At 40.9% G+C, this 18,578-nt stretch overlaps 1 protein-coding gene across 1 annotated transcript in view; it reads left to right on the forward strand.

The window, feature by feature from the left end:
• BARD1 (BRCA1 associated RING domain 1) overlaps nt 1–17,852 on the forward strand; it is a 43,987-nt gene extending 26,135 nt beyond the window's left edge. Inside the window, exons 7-11 of the mRNA XM_059475882.1 lie at nt 3,930–4,038; nt 5,503–5,638; nt 6,653–6,745; nt 15,732–15,829; nt 16,493–17,852. Coding sequence (XP_059331865.1) covers nt 3,930–4,038; nt 5,503–5,638; nt 6,653–6,745; nt 15,732–15,829; nt 16,493–16,852 — 796 coding nt within the window. The 3' untranslated portion in view covers nt 16,853–17,852. The remainder of the gene's footprint in view (nt 1–3,929; nt 4,039–5,502; nt 5,639–6,652; nt 6,746–15,731; nt 15,830–16,492) is intronic.
• The last annotated feature ends 726 nt before the right edge of the window (nt 17,853–18,578 follow it).

Consider the following 18,578-nt stretch of genomic DNA (forward strand, 5'->3'; position numbering starts at 1 on the left):
GTTTTTCTCCTTTGATATTAACTTGTAGTGCATTAAGAAATGGCTCTATATAACAGGAAGCAGCCATGTATCTTTTGGACCAAGCAGGAACAGATTAAATTAATCCTGAGATTTCTTATTCCTTAGCAAAATTTCTTTCTTGAAGTCTATGAAATTTAATAGTCGTGGCACTGCAGTTGTCCACAACTTCATTGAAGTTTTCACTGACTGGGAGAGACACAAACTACAAATGAAAAATATTATATGGACCAGTGGACCTATTAATTGTCCTACTGGTCCTGTTAGTTTTTTTACATTAATCTCCTACACATAACTAATTTTTATTTTTATGGCTTTTTTCAACATGCTTGAATTCTTCTTTCTTTGCTTCACAGCAAGCCAAGTGATTTGAAAAATTAGATCTGTGCATTTGCAATTTCACAGTACTTCCTAAATGCTTTCACTCAAATGGGCTGTCTCTCCAGTTCTTCATGCACACTAAGTTTAGCATTAGCAGAAACTGTCATCTTGCTCTGGGTTTTTAGGTATAGTGGTTGTGAGTCTGACTCTGAACAAACCTGTAGGAGTGCTAAGGGGAAGACCATGGTCCTCAATTATAAATGGCACAGGGACAAAAATGATTATAACCTGCAGTCATTCCAGGAGGCATTAGACTCATGGCACTGATACCATTTTGTCTCCTTATTCTGAGTCAGGATAGTGCAGGTCTTTGCTGCCCAAGTGCAAGACAGTGTGCTGAGCTTCCTGCTGGCAGTAGGTTAATTAAATTCCTGGCTCTGTTTGGATATCTCAGATGGTCTTTCTGGCTACACAGATGAGGTTTTCTTCCCTGTGTCAGGTTCAGAAAAGGTTTCTACTTAGCACTTATTTTTAAAATCCAGGTGCTCTCTGGGGAGCCCTGAGCCAATCAGATTTGCATGTCTGGAGTTAGTGGGTAGTGCACTGAGACCTGGCTCCTTCACTGCTGAACTCTTCTGTGGGACCGGGGCAAAACTTGGTTTGTGGAGCAGCTTAAAGCCCTGATTATAAAGAATTGCAAAGTATTATGTCATTTCATGGAAAGTCACACTCAGATTTGGTTGTGTTGCTCCTCACTGGGCTCCTCTTTGTTCTCAGCACAGCCATCCTGCTGTGGGATTGGATTTGTTCCAGCTGTAGAAGCCCCCTACTGATTATTCAGTACCTTGACACTGGCTGACAGGAGGCTGCTTGCACCCAAATGTACACTTGACTCTGGAACATTTGAAAAAACTTCTAGAAAGGCCACTTGCCTTCTGGTAGAAAGAAGGGTGCCTTGGGGACCTTGTGTTCCAGCTTAGGCACCTCAGTAATTTCTCTCCAGCAGAAACACTTGTGTGTTCCTGCTGAGTGTGGAACTCATCATGTGCACTGGAGCCATTCCCAACAACCCCAGATTTGTAGGAAGAGCACACAGCGTTATTGGTATTTCTGAAAACACTGTTTGTGTGTTAGGGTGGATGTAATGTGCATGTCTGATTTGGTTTTGAAAATTGGGTAACAATTAGTCTTAGAACAAGGTGGATGATTTCCCTTGTTCAGATGGATGAGATAAAGATGGATGTGAGCACCATTTCCCTAAAGCTTCTGCTCCCCATTCCCCTGCCTTACTAAAAAAGTACAAATGTAGTTTTCATCCTTTCTCTTTGAAAAGTAAATTACAACACTATCCTCCTTGAAAATCTGTTGTTAGGATGTGTTCCTTGTATTGGTTTTGATTATGTAAACCCTCTTTTCTCCTGTTTCATCTACACTTTCACACTCTCTTTAAGCTCAACAATCTGTTTAGTTGCAAATATTCTAAAGTCCTAAACCATTTCTTGTGCTGGTGTTCCTTTTTCAGACCTCAGCTCTAAAACTTGTCACAATTTAACTATGCCACCTTAACATGCAGTAAATAACCCTTAATTTTTCAATGCTGAATAATGATGGGACAGCATGTCACAACACTCTAGTGTAAGAAGCAACTAAAGCAAGCATAAAACTGTAGCAGAAAATTGTAAGTGAATACAGAAGGAGGAGCTGGAGCTTGTGTTTGTACAGTTCAATTGGCAAAAAATGTTCTATATTTAACTGGGGTGGTCTATGTCTTTTTAATGGTAAACATTGATGAGGGTTTTCTTTCTAGGGTAAACATTGATGAGTTTTTTTTCCTATGGTAAACATTGATGAGTTTTTTCCAACAGTCAAGAACCTTACTGTGCTTTTGGAGGGAAAAGCACTCCCAAATCTGTGCTACTGACATGCAGGGATTCCTCCCTCTGCTTAGCTCACAGTGGAAGGTCAGCCAGCTAGTCTAAAGGTGATTTGGGGGTGTTTGATGATATTTATATGCATTTCTCCCCCTGTCTGGATGCATTGTTCAAAGGAGCTTTATCTTGCAGCAGTTTGAGTTGAATATTGGCCTTATTTAAGGAAAGGGCAAGAGCTACCCTGATGATGCATGACAAAGCAGGAACAGCATGACAATATTTAATGGGCTGCAACTCCCAGCCTGGGCAGAGATTTAACCAATTATCTTTCAGTCTGCACAGTTTCTATTATGCCTGCACTGTGCTCATTAGTAGCACAGAAGAGCTTGGGGTTGGTAATAGTGTAAAACACCATCCTGGACTCTTCTGGGGGGGATTTTTGTGGATTGGTGTTTTCCCCAGGGGCTGTGTTAGTGAGCAGGGCTACAGAAGGGTGCTAAGGTCAGACTTATCTTTCAGCTCAGCACTGGCCAAAGCCTCCTAGTTAAGTCAGAGTGGAGACTTAATAATTTGAGCTGCTCTTTGGGCTGGATTGGGTTATGGCCTTCTGTGGAATTCCCTGTAAAGCTTCCTGGATTCCTACTGCACAGAAATGTGTGGCCAAGAGAGAGCTCTTCAAAGCTGCAGTGGTCCTGTGACCTCTTTAAATGTTTCATTGTTTGATGACTAAGCTTGCCAGGTTTCAGACACTGAGTCAGGGCTTTGTTCTCATGACGAGCTTCTCCTCCATAATGAGCTTTCATTGTGCCTTTGGAGAGCCAGAGCTGTGTGAGGTGGGCAGCAGAGGATCAGCTGCAGCAGCCATGATTCTCACAAAGGGTGAAGCAAGCAGAATATTTCCCCAGAGTGCTGGCAGAGGCTCCTGTTTGCTAATGGCAGTGATACCTGTTCTGCAATTTCAGGCTTTCCTCCCCTCACTGCTGTCCTGCAGCAGCAAAGTTGTGTGGAGAAGAAATTGAAGCCATGGCTGAGTTTGATGTGTTTATAGCAATCACCTCTGTCTGAGGAGTGCTAAAAGAGGAAATCAGTCTGGAAGCACAGCTAATAACTATGAGGTGCCACCTGCAATCAATAGCTTTGAACAAAATTGGCAAACCAACTAAAATCTGACTGAATTGGCTCTAATGTGTTCTGTGGAACAGTACACTGAGGGAAAATGAGATGCACACACAGAGTTGGAAGGGCAAGGGAGCTGTGGTTCCCAAGTAGGAAGCAGATAGCTTTTCCCATAAAAGCACTACCACATCAAGCTCCCATGTTTAATACACTATGGAGAGTCTTCTGACATGTCTTTTATGGCAAATGGATAAGCCAAAAATACATTGCTTGGTTCTATGACTGCAATGAAAGATTAAAGCTGAAATTTCTGGGTCTTGCAAATGATATCAAAGTGCATCTTGAGACAGTTTAACAGAGGCTGTGGTTTATTTAACTGAACATTCTGCTCTGAGCATCCCTTACTCCTCAGCCGAATGCAACAGCTTGTAATTCAGTATCCATCTGTCTTGGATGCAATTCTTACTTGAAGCTTTGTGCTTTTAGCTGAAATTACATATTAATAAGAAAGTGGGAGGGAAAGCTACCCAGCTAATATGCCTGGTTAGTTAAGAATCAAGTCACATTTTATTTACTTAAACCCATCTGTGCTTGTTTTGCCAGTAATATATTTGGTCTGCGACCTGTGGACTACGCAGAAAGCAAAAAGATGAAATCTCTGCTCATGTTACCAGTGGAGAATGAATCATTTTCACTCACCCAGCCCTCTGAGGTAAATGTCTGTGTGGGTTTGTTTTTGTGTTTTGCTTTTTAACAGAACAACAAGCTGTGAGTTCTTCCTTTAAATATTGAAGGCTCGGATGTAAGTACAGTACATCACCTCCTTTACAGGGAGGCTTAAAATAGGTTGGGAGCTGTCTTGGACAGTGTTTCCAGGATGTGTGTGGAACACTGACAAACTATGAAGTTCTGTGTTACAGCTTTATATGGGAAGACAAAAGATGTTTCTTGTCATGTGGTTTTATTACAGGAGAACGAGCCTGTGTTATTCCTCAAGTATCAGTGCTTGAACTTTGCTGTTGATGTTGTTTTTCTGCATACCTAAATTTGTTCTGCTTTCCAAACTGTCTGCAAACAGCAGCAGCCTTTGTTCCAGGTGCTTTTTGTGTGCCTTTAAAAGGCTGTTCCACTGTCATCCTTTGTCCAGCAATGGAAATATCAGGTCAGCACTAGAAAATAGCTTTTGGGAGGTTGTGCTGGGATTTTTGTTTTTCTCCTCCTTTGGACAAAGACTTCCCAGGACTTGTAACCAGAATCAGGTGCTCAGACCTAACAAACGGCTGCATTATGAAATGCTTTGTGCTTCCCAGTGGAGGAGGATTAAGCTGACCTGGCTGATAGAAACAGCCCATATCTACTCCAGCCCATACAGCCTGCAAAGATCCCTCCTCATTGAGGTCACAGGTACCCAGTGGCCAAAAGTAAACTTGCTGCTAAACCAGGACTGATGTGGCTGTTCCTTCCACCTGCAGCAGGTGTAAGATGTAGCTCTTCTGTACCAAACAAACCATTTTGGTATTTGCATTTGCTTTGGGGTGAGTGTGTGCTCACATGGATGACTTGATCCAGAGCCTGAGGCTGTGGGGTAACTGGAGCTCAAAGGTCTGTCTGGGCTATGGAATCTGGAGTATTTAGGAAAATCCAGGAGCTGCAGTATCCTAAAGCTCCTCTTACTTTGCATTAACACTACCCACATCTGAAATCCCACTTCAGCACTGGTTGCTTACAGGGTAAATATTAGGGCCTTTTACTAAAAGGAAATGCAGATATTAATTATATAGGTTACTCAATAATGTTCTGTTAATACTTTGCTAGAAGTAGGAGGTTTTACTACTTAATTGGGATTTTTATTCTCCTTCAACACTGCAGTCTGCCAGGCTGTTTACACAGTGTTCAACCAGCTCTGTGTGTGCCCCCCAGTGTCTTTAAAAAGCACCAAAGAGGGCAAGGGAGGAAAAACTGATCCATGGTTTGGTACCTTGCATAAGCTTCATGAAGTATCTCTAATGTGGAGCTGATTTGTTACATGGACATTTATTCATGGACCCTGTCCACTAAGCTTGCCATGAATTGTTTCAAAATGCTTATTCTTGAAAAAGAAAGCTGCCCAGTAAGTAAGTTGCTTTCTTTATGTTCCCAAATATTGAGCTGATTGCAGAATTTTGTGTTCATGCAGGTGCTGAGCTCCAGCCAGCCAAGAAATGGACCCCTTGGTATACTGGGGAGCAATCTTAGTGTGGAGCAGCAGAAATTGCTGAACAAATTAGCAGCAGTCCTGAAGGCCCAGAGGTGCACTGAATTTAACAGCAGAGGTAAGGAGTCCTGTTGAAATGTCTCTGTCCAAATATAAGTAACTGCAGTCCTGCACTTTATGGTTTAAGGTACTACCTGCAAGAGGCTTTTTATCACTGCTGGGAAGGGCAGTTTCTGAAACCCCTGAGCTGTAGCTGCAGTGGGGTGAAGGTGTGTTTTGCATGTAAACACATAATAAAGCTTGTCTGGCTATCCGGGCAGGAGGTTTCAGGGGGAGCCACAGTTTGGCAGTTTATTGTCTGTTATTTAAAATCCCAGAGTCTCCTCAGAGGCCTCTTCTCTTTACACCCCTTTTACCAACTTTAAGGTATCTGCTTGTGAGACATCCTGTAAAGTTTTTACTCTCCAGAAGTGAGCCTTGGGGAGAAATGAGCCTTGAGAGAAGGGCATGGCATTGACTGAAAGTTTACATATCTTCTCACATGCTGCCTTCCTTCAGATTTTGTACTTCATTAAGATCTGTGAACCCAAATTATGGGGTTTGGTGGAGTTCTTTTCCCCTCAATGAGGACAGCAATATTGTCTTTAATCCCTCCTGTTTTTCTTTGGAGTGCTTGTGAACAAAATGTTAAGATCATTTCCCCCTACCATCTTTCACTTCTGAATTACTATTCCAGAATGTTGAGTGGAGTTCTGTTAGCTTTGTATTAAAGGCAGTGAGATCCCTCAATAAGATTCCTGTCAGAGTTATATTTTACTCTAAAAGGATTGAAAAAAAATGCTGTCCTATAAACTGGAGCCTCATCTGAAGATTTAATTTAAGTGTTAGTGTAGAACTATAAAACCATGAGTTCCCTTTTTCACAGCAAGTGTATGTTGAAGCCCACAAAATTTCTAATAGCTCTCCTACTAACTCAGATCATAGTCTCAAAAATCACCTCCTTGTGCTGGAAAGAGTACTGATAAATTATTATAGTCTGCTTATTCTTTAAATAATGATTACTTGCTTTTCAGCCAGGCATGGTTCTGATTTTTCTGTGCTTTTAGTTTTACTGATGTAATCTCTCTCCTAGTAACTCACCTTGTTATCCCTGATGTTCCAATGCCAACCACTGTCAAGTGCATGATGGCTGTTCTGGCTGGATGTTGGGTCCTCAAGTTTGAATGTAAGTATTAAAGATGTGGCACTCCTTGGGGTTTTTAAGGAGAAATTGTAGATGGAATTCCAAAGAAACTTTCTTTTTCAACAATATCAATAGCAGTGCTATCTTGACACGAAGTGCAAGGCATTGTTTTCAATTCTCAGGAATGACTAGAAATTTACTTGAATATATTTGATTAAATGTAATTACTACTTCCTTGGTAAGAGTGCATTTCATCATTAGGTGTGTTGAAGAGATCATAGCCTAAGTATCAGTGGGGAGTGAATTTTTTCATTGCCACATTAAGACTGATTTGGAACATTATGCAAGACACCCTGGGAGAGAAGGAAGGGTTTTATTGAATTCTAGGATTTGTTATGAGCAGTTTGCATTGAAATTGAGAGGAGACTTTGGCTTGCTTGGGATATGTGCTCAAGGCCTGTGGGAAGTGAGCTTATGTTCACATACAAGCTCAGATCTATTGGAAGTTGGAACTTTTAACCTCCTTCTAACTTCTAATTTAGCATGCAAGTCACGTTTCATGCAGTCTGTAATTTGTGTTTATACAGTGCATGCTTTTTATACAGCTGTTCTGTGGACTTAAACCCTAAATTTTGAGTTTGTTTATTTATTCTGATGTATTTCTTAATATCTGCCTTCACGGTAGATGCAAAACACATCTTCTTCCCCTTGACCTTTATGGCTAAGTCCCTTTAGCTAATAAGGACACTACAAATGAGTTAATTACCCATGGAAAACTTACAGACAGATTTCATTCCAGTTTTCTACTGTGTGACTAAATGTCAGAACATAAGGATTCTTTAATGGCCTGGACACTAATGTTTATGAAAACACTGTGCAAAGCCTCAGAAGCTGCAAACTAAAGCACAGCATCAGGTTGGACACTGGACTCAGGGTGTTCATTTGGCTTCCAGAGAGTTTGTTCCATGCTTTTTTTCCCAAGACTGAAACCCCTGTTTTTGTGGTGAATTCCTTGGCAGGTCCTTGCCTTCACTCAACCCAGAAGGTTTGCATACATTCTATCCTGTGTGCTTCCTTTATTTCATTTCATCTTCCTGCTATTCAGATGCTTAGAAAACTTCTGAGTGATAGAGAGATTTCATTAGTGAGACCTGAATTTAAATCTTCATGAAGAACTTTCATATTTAGAGGCAATTGGAAAAACTAAAAAAAAAATATTATATAGTCCAGGGGTTATTCAGGGAGTATTTTTGTGGTTTTTTTTCACAGTTGAGTTTTATTTTATGCTGTTGGTACTGATTAATACAATCCTGGCTGCTAATGCTCCCAGCTTAGTAAGCAACATACTACTTAAAAGCAAGTGATTCTCCTCCCTAGTGGGAAATGTTAGCAATAACTCATGGGGTCTGATGCAGCTAAGTGCCTATAATTAACAGCACCACTCCATCTGTTCCCACCAGTCTGTTATCAGTCTTCTTCAGAGTCATTACAAGTTAAAGATTGTTATAACAAATAATGGGACTCCTGCTGATGGAACATTTGTCTAGGAAAAAGAGGTCCTTGCTTTTCCTTTTCATTTCCATTTATCGTGCCTTTTTGACTTCTATTTGGATAAGTTTCCTTAAATGTGATGCAAATAAACTTCCAAAAGTATGTGCATTTCCTGGTTATATAATAAATATAAGTTGTTGTTTATGGTTCACTGTTCTAAGCTATTCACTTAAAGTGAATTCATGTTGAAAAAATTCACTAAAATATTTGAAAAAACAAAGCTCAGTGAGGCACTTAATGAAATGCTGACTATGCATAAGGGAGTGTTTGAATTTTTTTTTTTACTACCAGGTAAGCTGCGTTTGACTGCTATCTTTAAAGTTATATTTATAGCCTACACATTATACCTCTTCTTAAAAAACATCAGAAGCTTGCAAAACAGTATTTTATTTGAGAGTCTCTTATGTTAACTCTTGTGTTACAGCAAGCTGTGAATATTATACAAAGCAGTTTCCTTCTCTTGGGGTGATTCTGTGATACTCCTGTTTCCATGTGTCCATGCACACAGATCCAGCATCCATTCATATTGGTAGAGAGGTAATGTGGAATATTCCAGCAGGGTTTGAGCTGTTGGGGAGCCAAGATTTAAGTATGTATCCCCAGTTTTTGTCTTCAGGGAGGAGATTAGGATGAAAGGATGTCACCACTGAGCAATATTAGATCTTCACAGAAGAACAATTGGATGTTACCAGTTGCTTTGCCACCTTTTCTGTACTGTCAGCAGTGCATCCACTTGCAAGGCAGCACAGAATTGAATTGAGGCAGTGTTGCCACAGTGCTCCTTGCCCTTGGCCATATCTTTCACTGGTTTCATTATTTTATGGCCTTTATTATTTCAGGGATGGTAATAGGGCACGAAGTGGCCAGTCATTATCCTTCTGCAAGTGGGCTGAGACAAAGATTCAAGCAGCACTGTATTTCCTCTCAGCTTTATGTGCAGCATAGAACAGTGTAATTAAAACCAGCAGAAGTCTTTAATAGCTTTTCAGCTTGTTTTTTTTCTTAAAGTTATTGTCATCTCTTAAAGCAGGGAATGAAAAATGATCTCAGTAATGATATGCATTGAAACAAGCTTGTGTCAGTCCTGGCAGAGAAGTGTCTGGCAGAATTCTAAGCATCTGATTGCTCATTCCTTCCCCTGCTTTCCTTACCTGAAAGCAGCAGCAGTGATTTAGTTCTGATCATTATAAGGAGGCAGAAAAAACTGCTTTTCCTGTAAGGACTCACAACAGCAGGGAGTTGACTGGAAGAGCTAGGGGACTGCATGACTGACATTTCAAGGTGAAAACATCTTTCTGAATTTTCTATGCCCATCCTTGTTTAGGCTGTTAGAGCAGAGGAGTGCAAAGCTGCTTGAGCTGACTGCTCCTCAGGCTGGACTGTCTCTCTTTCATGCAAAATCATCTTTTAGGTGACTGGCTGGTTCTCAGCAAAGCCCTCCCTCCTTGAAACACCCAAAACTTTTGATCACTGGAGTTTCATTCTCTTTCTGTACTTGGAAACTTCCTTCAGCAGCCTCCTACAAAAGGACTTTACCTCTGAGAGCCTTTAGAACTCTCCCAAGTGCAGGTTCTGGTTGTATGGGGTGTGCAGCTGAGGGCAGTTCTTCAAACCAGCAGGGGCTGAACTTCTGCACTCCCTCAGTGCCTGCACCTGCTGGGAAGGAACTCACAGCTTTACACAGTGAAGCTGCTGGGGTTTGCAGAGGAGAAAATGGGAGTGAGAATATCTTCAGTGTGGTGTCTGCAGAGATTGGAGGTGGGTTGGTTTGAAATAAGGTCTAGAAGAAAAGGAAACCTTGGTGTTTCCAAAGCTCCCTCTGTTCTGTGCCATCCAAGTACTCAGTTTTCCATATTTGTGGAGTTCTTTGTTCTAGCTGGCTTCTGGTTTGAAGAAAACATGGCATCAAGGAAGATGATAGGAAATACAACCTCACTCATTAAAAAGCCTGTGATGGAATCCAGAGGATGAGCACTCCTGGGGGAATTTAAATTTAACCTGACCTTAGGAAAGGCTACCTCCAGTCACTTTGATCACTAGAAAACAGCTGTGGCCAGCAGTGTTTCTTTCCAAAGCACATAGAACTCCTGGGGCTCCAAGTGAAGGAATAATTTTAAAATCACATGCTCCCAGCTGCTGGGAATGTTTCAGGACTTCCTAAGCACCTGTTCCACGCTGTTCAATAAATACCACCTGGATTCACTTGCAAGCTACCATTCTTAAGCAGATGCACTTCAGTCTCTGCAGATCTTGTGTCATTTGCATGTGATGAGCAAACAGACTGCTCTTGTTTCACCAGTGAGATCTCTACCTCACTCCATGGAAATCTCTGTGTCTGAAGTCAGTTTATGAGCATATGAGAGACTGTGTGAAAATTCTTTGCTGTAGCAGAGGCCTGTAATGCTGTTTATGAAAACAAATTGAAGGCAGCTATGCCAGATTCCCCTAAAAGCTTTCTCTCAGTCCAGATTTCTAGGTTAAAAAAATCCCATCAGTCTTTACTCAATCTGCATGTAAGTTGTAAAACCTATTGCAGACTGAGCTAAGGAAGTATCAGGTGCACTCTCTACCAGATCTTGGAGGTGTAGTATTTAATCTTCTTTGTTGCTATCATGTATTCCTAAATTACCTTTAGCCATTCTGAGAGATTTTTGGGACTAACCCCTGCTCTTTGCCTTATTAATGCAAATCCAACACAACTCCACTAAGGCTAATTGAGTTACTGAGAGATACCCTTGGGTATCTGTGGGTGATTACAACTTGTTCTTGGCAACCAGGTTTTTTTTGTACTTCATTCTCATCAATGTTTTTGCTGATGCAGTTAGTTTCATTACAAACCAATAAGACTTACATGAATAAGGATTAGAGGGCTCTGATGTTAAATTTTGCAAATAATGAGTTCTTTTATTTCCAGTGCTAGCAGCTGCACTTGTATCAAAGGTCAATTAGAGTGGGCACCCTGTTAACCTGCTTGCTCCTTAGATCTCAAAGGTGAGAAGGCAGGGGCAGCTGCTCAGTGAGGTAATCAGGATCAGTGTAGGTAGTGATGCTTTACTGATCTTGTTAGTCAGGGGAGAAAATGAGCAGTGCTCTGTGTGCCAAATGTGGATGCATTAAGCTAAAACTTCTTCCTGCCAAGTTTTCTAGGGACTTCAGTGCAGGCTTGGATTTTGCTAAATTTTGGTGCAAATTACCTAAAACTTGCAGGTGTGAAATCAGCTCTTTAGGAGGCTCTGGAGCTTGTGATGCTCTGTATTTCCAGGGCAGAACTCTGCACAGCTCCCCTGTGCCCATGGGAGCTGACCCCACAGTGGTGTTGTGTCAGGCCAGCTTTCTCATCAGGGCTTGCACACTGACCTTGGCACTGCAGGGCAGCTCTGCTCTGCTCCATGAGCATTAAAATCCCACTTGCACTCACACAAGTCTTGCCCTTCATGGGTGATTGATGCAGCTACTGAGGTTAAACTAAAGGGCCATTAACACCTAGCTGTAATCATCACCCTCTTCTCTCCAAGAGCAAGGATAAACCTGAACAGCCTCAAACTTAGATGGTCCACAGCTCTTACTGGCTGTAGTGTTAAGGAATAAATCAAGAATGGCTGAGACCCTGTGCAAGTTGGATAATCTTATGTTAGAACAGAACAGATTAGATTTTTAGTCAGGCCTGCTGGTCAAGAGTGCACAGACTCTGAATGTGTAGAGGAAAACAACACAAGCCTGATCTCTGCTTCCTCCTAAAATTACAGGTGTCTTTTCAAAAGTAAGTTTAGGTTCCCTTCCATTTTCAGAAACCTTCTTCAGGGCTGTCCTTGTCCTTCTGAGATTCAGTCCTATTTTGAACATTTTTTGCATAAGTACCTAAGGTGTCCATCTCAGTTTCAGAAGGGAGATGGTATCCTGGTTATTTTTAAATTAGGGTAATAGCAATTTTTTCAGTCCATTCATGTGACCAGTGCCTTGGCATCAGGTTCTCACTGGTGGATTTTCAGTGAGAGTGCTAAAGAAATGAGAGTCTGATGTCAGGAGTTTGGGGAGTCAGTTAAACATGGCTCCTGTTGGAAATCAAAGGGGCATTTTGACTTAAATGGTGTAAGGTCAAAAGAGCTTCTGGAAAAGTTCCTGTAAAAGTAGCAGACTGATATATCTGTGAGTAAAGTATGGAGTTTTATCTCCTTTTATATGTCCTAATCAGGATGATACTGAGTTGGATGAAGAGACCATTAAAATGGAACTGTCTTGTTATCTAGCCATTTATACATGTTAGCAGTTTTAAAATTAATGCCTACTGAAGGAAAAGACCTGGCCTATACTGAATGGACTCAACACTCATTTTCAAAGAAGATAAAATCTCTAGCAGTAAGAAAAAAAAAAAAAAAAAAAAAACAAAACAAAAAAACCAAAAAAACCAGCAGGCTGGAAGGGTCTGCAGTGTGCTGCAACCTTCTGTTTGTACCCCTACTCTCAAGTGTGAAATTGGATATCATTGTTTTTAGCACAACATCATCTTGTGGTTGGTCATACAGTCTCCTGGAAGAAAGGTAAAACTTGCACATTCCTGCTGCTTCCAAGTGACACCATAACACAGCCAGAGCTGGTTGTTCTGTCTCTGAGAACCTCACCTGGGCTATTGCATCCAACAGGATTCACTGCTCCTGAAAATGATAATGGAGATTTAGAGATCTAGAAGCAAATTTTGTGTGGAGAGGGGGTAAAAAAGAACAGGAGAATAACCTTTTGTTTAGACAAATTAATATGGAATTAGGTATAAAAACAGTTTGAGCCTTCTGTCATTTTATCTCATATATGAGAACGAGGGCATGTTTCCCTTTTATTTCTTTTTTTGTTCTGATATTTGACTTCCTTAGTTCTTTAATACAAACTGTAGCATGCAGGAGTCATTGAGGAGAAAGGAGCCACTTGGCAACAAATCAGTCTGAACAAAATCTGCAGTTAAAGGCCATACTGGTCTCCATCACTTAGATTATTTGCTTTCCTTCTTCTAGTCAGGAATTCTTCCTCCATGGATAAATAATCCTTGACCGTTCCCCTCAGTGTTGTAAGCACCTTTCTCAAAACCTGTAACACTCTATGTCAGAGCAAATTCTTCTTCTAGATCTTGTATGGAAAATATGTTCACTAATTGAAAATGTACTGATTTTCCATCACCAAAAAAACCCCAGAGGTTTTTTTTGCTCCATGAAGGTGTGTGTATGTAGACCTAGCTGTTGCCTCCTGAAATATTTATAATGAAGGAAGATACCTGGGCACTGAATTTGTGCTCTTGGCTCTTTAAGCTATTTGGAAATCACATCCTTTGTGTCACAACCCTGTTAAGACACAGATCTGGCCTGTTTCTAGCTGGGAAAGAAAAGTTGCAGTTAATGAGAATGCTGCTCATGCAGACACTCGGCAGTTTGCATGTCTCCAGTTTCTGCAGGAAACAGATGTGTGCCTGGTGGTTCTTGTGGGCACGGGGAGAGCAGGATACAGGTGGATGGGTCTCTCTTGTGGCCCTCTTGGAGGGTTGTAATCAGGTGTGACAAGGAACTCTGAGGCTTTCAGCTCCTCACAGGAGCTGGCACTGTGAAATGGACTGATGTGTGTAGGCAAGGCAGACCTCACTGATTCTGCTTTCTGTGACATCAGCTCTCCGCTGACATTAGTCATTTCCCTGACTTCATCCGTTTTTTTTTCCAGGCAAGCAGCAGTTCAAAAAGACATTGTAGTCTTTTGTATTCATTCAATCTTTTATTACTTTTGTATCCCATTTGCTTCATTTACTGATGCTGGCTCTGGATGCTCAATTTGTGATGCACTTATTGTATAAAAACCTCATCTCTGTAGTGAAAGTCCTTGAAATTGAGCTTTTGATGGTGGATTGAAATAAAACATGCTCTTAATGAATGGACAGTTCCATTCTTAAGATGAGATGAGAGTTCTCCCTTTATGGTAAGTGGCACCCATTAATATCTGTATTTCCTTGGAGGGAAGGAACAGCAGTGTAAGTTACAGGCACATTGACACAGGAAGTCTTGTTGAATTGTGGTGATTTAAAATAAATAAATAAAATGTGAGATAGCTTTTAGATTTATTTCTGAGTTATGAGTACTGAAATTAAGTTATCAGTATTCATTGCTGTTATCAATAATGAATATGTAAGTTGCCTTTCTGGAAAATCCATGACTAGGTTTGCCCTTCTAGCTCACGTTAATTTTCCTTGAAGGAATGAACAAGTGCAAATAATCAATCTGATACTTGCACAGGGAGGCAGATATTTGCTGCAGTGTTCAGCCAGTTGCAATTTTCTGTAGGGGTTTATCTTTTTTGATGTAAGCACATTGAAGTACTTCTACCTAAAATGTGAATTCCTGTTGCATTTTGTGAATTTGTATGAACTGACAGCAAATTACTGCGAGTTTCTTTCAAGATCTCTCCAGATTAGATATTCCTGTCCATTGTCTTCTTACTGCCATGGCATCCAAGTGCCTTTGTCAGTGATATTTCTCTTCATAGCCTTGGGCTTTTTTCCTTTTTAGGGCCAACCCTCCACAGTTCTCTTTTGATTTGGTTCAGTTTATAGTTTTTATATACTGTGGGTTTCCTATTTTCCTAGTGCAAAGAAGTTGCCTGAATTAGAAACACGATGGAAGGAGTGAGGTGCTATAAAAGTTACAGCCTTGGCCACATTGTAAATCCTCGTGGAACCCTTTGCAAAATCAGCTTTGCAAACTTTTTCCTGGGTAATTCTTATTAATGGCTTCAATGTACATGCAGGCAAAATGTTACATCCTTGAATGGGTGACCACAGCAATTCCTCTCCCCGGAGTGAGGTCAGGCAGTACATTTTATGGATGTTAGCAATGCATTACCATCAGTGCTTTCTCCATTGGAAAAAATAACTGCCCTTAAAACAAGGTAAAAACATGTTGACTCTAAAGACAAATCTCATTATGCAGCAGTGCTAACAGAAACGAATGCCACTGTTAAACCCCAGCATAAATCTACAGTTTGTGCTGATCCTGGAGACCTTGAAATCCCATCTGATTTGTAATTTGAGGCTGTGGCTGCTCAGGAGCAGCTTTGTGCTTGCCTTGTAATTGCTCTTTATCAGGCAGTTGTGTCCATTCCATAAGTGCCGTGCTGGCTCCACGCACTGCCTTTGAGCTCCCAGTGATCAGCAGTTTGACATTTGACATTATGTGCTTGACCTTTGGAGGATAAGAAGAAGAACTAATAATTCCTGGTGTTTATAGCACTGATTTTAGTGTGATACTACTTCTCACCATCTCACTTGCATCTTCAAGCATTGTTGTAAATTTTTTCAGGTTTTAAAAGCAAATTGCTAAAGCACACCAAATGTAATGTCTTGCATTGTAATAATTTTCTCTTAGACACATTTTAATCCCTAAAATGACATGCAAGCCTCTCTTAAAGCTTGGGGTGTCTAATTTCTGCCTCCCTTATATGGTTTTTGCAGGGGTACAAGCCTGCCTGCAGAGCTCAGCTCGAGAACAGGAGGAGAAGTACGAAGTGCAAGGTGGCCCCCGGCGCGGGCGGCTCAACCGGGAGCAGCTGGTGGGTTAAATTTAGTGTTCCACACAGCCTGGATTAATGACCTGGGGCTGGGCAGCTCTGCCCTTTGCCACACAGAGGTGCAGGGGATGTAAAACTTTAATGTGCTCTTGGACAGGAAATTTGATTATGTGCAAGGTGATCCAGAGAGCCGTGAACACCCATAAAGCTGTCATTTTTCTCCATTAGTGGAGATGTTGCTGTAACCTTGTCAGGGGAACACTGTGTTGCGCTCTGTAGTATCACACCTGATGGGACAAGAGGTGATGTGCTTTGGTCTTCTCTGCTCAGCTTTAGAGCATAGTTCTGAAAGAAAAATGGTTTTATTACTATTTATTTCCATTTAGGACCTTTTTTACATTTAACTGGGTTCACTGCTGGTTGTTTGCTGGATTACACTGTAAGATTTACTAACTGCATTGTAACAGTAGCTGTAAATACTCCTAACTCATAGTTCAAACCCTGTTGTGCTGGAAAGTATTTAAACATAAGCAAGAATTTACCACATAAACAAGCTTTTCTTGGCTGCATTCTTACCCTGAGAACCTTGCATGTTAAGTTACTGTTCTACTAAATTGTAGGGGTTTAGTATGCTCTGTGTTTTCCTTTCCACTTTTTTGTTGTGAAGTCCTGTATTCATGCTTGTTTCTCTTTTCTTCCACACAGCTGCCTAAGTTATTTGATGGATGCTACTTCTACTTTATGGGACCTTTCAAACAGCACCAGAAGAGTGACCTGCTGGAGCTGGTGAAAGCAGCAGGTGGCCAGGTGCTGGTTAGGCAGCCCAAACCAGACAGTGACGTGACCCAGACCATCAACACAGTGTCCTACCACGCAGAGCCCACCTCTGACCAGAGGCTCTGCACTCACTATGTCATCTATGACGGGGCTTCCAAGTTCCAGCCGCAGAAAATCCGGCAGGGCAAGGTGTGGATGGCCCCCTCCAGCTGGCTCATAGACTGTGTGATGTCATTTCAGCTCCTGCCTGTGAAGGGAATATCAAACAGCAGCAAGGCTTTAAAATAGGCTCAGTCTGGGGCAGCTGGGATGCTCTGACAGGCTGCTCTGGAGCTGGGATTTCTGGTTTGGATTCAGCAGAGCTTTGAGCATTTCAGTGAGTTACTAAGGTGACTGCTATGCTGGAGCATACAATGGAGGAAAGGATTGAAAAATTGCCTTGGCTTATTTGATATGCTTTATTTTTACATTGAACTTAATAAATGCTTAATAAATAATCACTGACATTTCCTAACTGGGATTTTGCAAAATGAAACCTTTTGCTTTCTTGATTTGAACCAGCCCTTTGTAGGCAATTGAGCTTCACTCCATTTATGTTGTGTTTAGCATCCATTGATAAGGATCTGCTGCAATTATCAGGATTTCCCAGGCCAGAAATTGTATTTAAAAAAAAAAAGGACTCAATGCATTTGAACCTGTGCAGACATGTCAGGTGACATTTATTATAACTTCTTACAATTGAATTTTGCTGTAAATTCTTAGCATGGGATAAGTCTTGTGAAAATCAGAGTTAAATAAATGACACGAATTCTTCTGGAAGCAGACACTTTTGAGAACACTGTATTTAAATATCTTGGTCTAAAATTTACTTAATTGTAACAAGATTCATGCTTTACTCACTTCTGCCCTCATTCGTGCTTGTAAACATGTAACTAGAATTCAGTTCTATTTTCTGAAGGCTTTTAAGCATTGAGGCACTTATTTAATTATTATAGTAAATATTTTTGTAAATTTGGATGGCTGCTCTCATAAGAAAGAAAAAGAGCAAAACAGTGATCACAAAAGAATTGCTTCACTTTGCACCCTTGTACCTGAACAGCTGGCTACACTGGATGAATGTTTGATTATTTCCTATTTGTTACAATATTTCCCATAATGGCTCTTAAGTTATTGTCAGAAACTTGTGCCCTCACTCTCTGTAATGTTTTGTATCTTAGCTTGTGAAACTGTAATTGAGGAATGGTTTCCTGGAATTATACACAATAAGAATGATGGTTGTGGGCTAGTACATGAGTTTTGTGTGTTTGTTTTTGTATTGTTTGTAATAATGAAACTTTTTTATGTGCAATAAGTTTGGAGCATCTGTTGCATGAGCTTGGCTGCAGAATAAGTGCATATCCCATGCATATCTTAACAGGTAGATGAAAACAGTTTTCTGTGAGCTCAGTACAGCTGTGAAGATGCTGTGTCACACCAAGAGCTGTTTTTGCAGAGGAGGAGAGCTGTTTTCTGTTTCCATTGCTGCTGGAGGTCCTGTGCCCTGTAGAACCATTAGAAGTGTTCACAGCAGGTAGAGCAGGTACAGTTTTCAATAGCATCTGCTAGATTTGAGTAGCTGGAGTATCTTAATCTTATAATTTATGTTAGAGTGAGTCATTGCTGTTCACTAAAAGCAGGGCTCATTAATAAGTGGAGCAGCCCATGGGATTAATGGAGTTTGGGGTTTTGTGCAGATGAACACTGGCAGAGAATGAGGCACCCAGTCAATACTGTGTGGGCTTGGGCATTTGTCTTAACAGTTATAGCACATTTTAACTTGGCATTTCATAGCACATCAGTACACCTAATGCAGTGTTCTTTGCAAAAGTAGCAGTGAATCTCTGCAAAATTCTTAGGAATGGAGCTTTTCTGCCCTGTATCAGGAAGAAATTCGACCCATCAGTAATCCTGCTCTGTGTTCTAAAGTGGAGGCAGCACTTTTACAGATTTTAAGAGCTGTTGTTCTATGGCAGAT

The sequence above is a fragment of the Ammospiza nelsoni genome, chromosome 7, assembly GCF_027579445.1.
Source record: "Ammospiza nelsoni isolate bAmmNel1 chromosome 7, bAmmNel1.pri, whole genome shotgun sequence".
In the NCBI taxonomy this organism is placed as follows: domain Eukaryota; kingdom Metazoa; phylum Chordata; class Aves; order Passeriformes; family Passerellidae; genus Ammospiza; species Ammospiza nelsoni.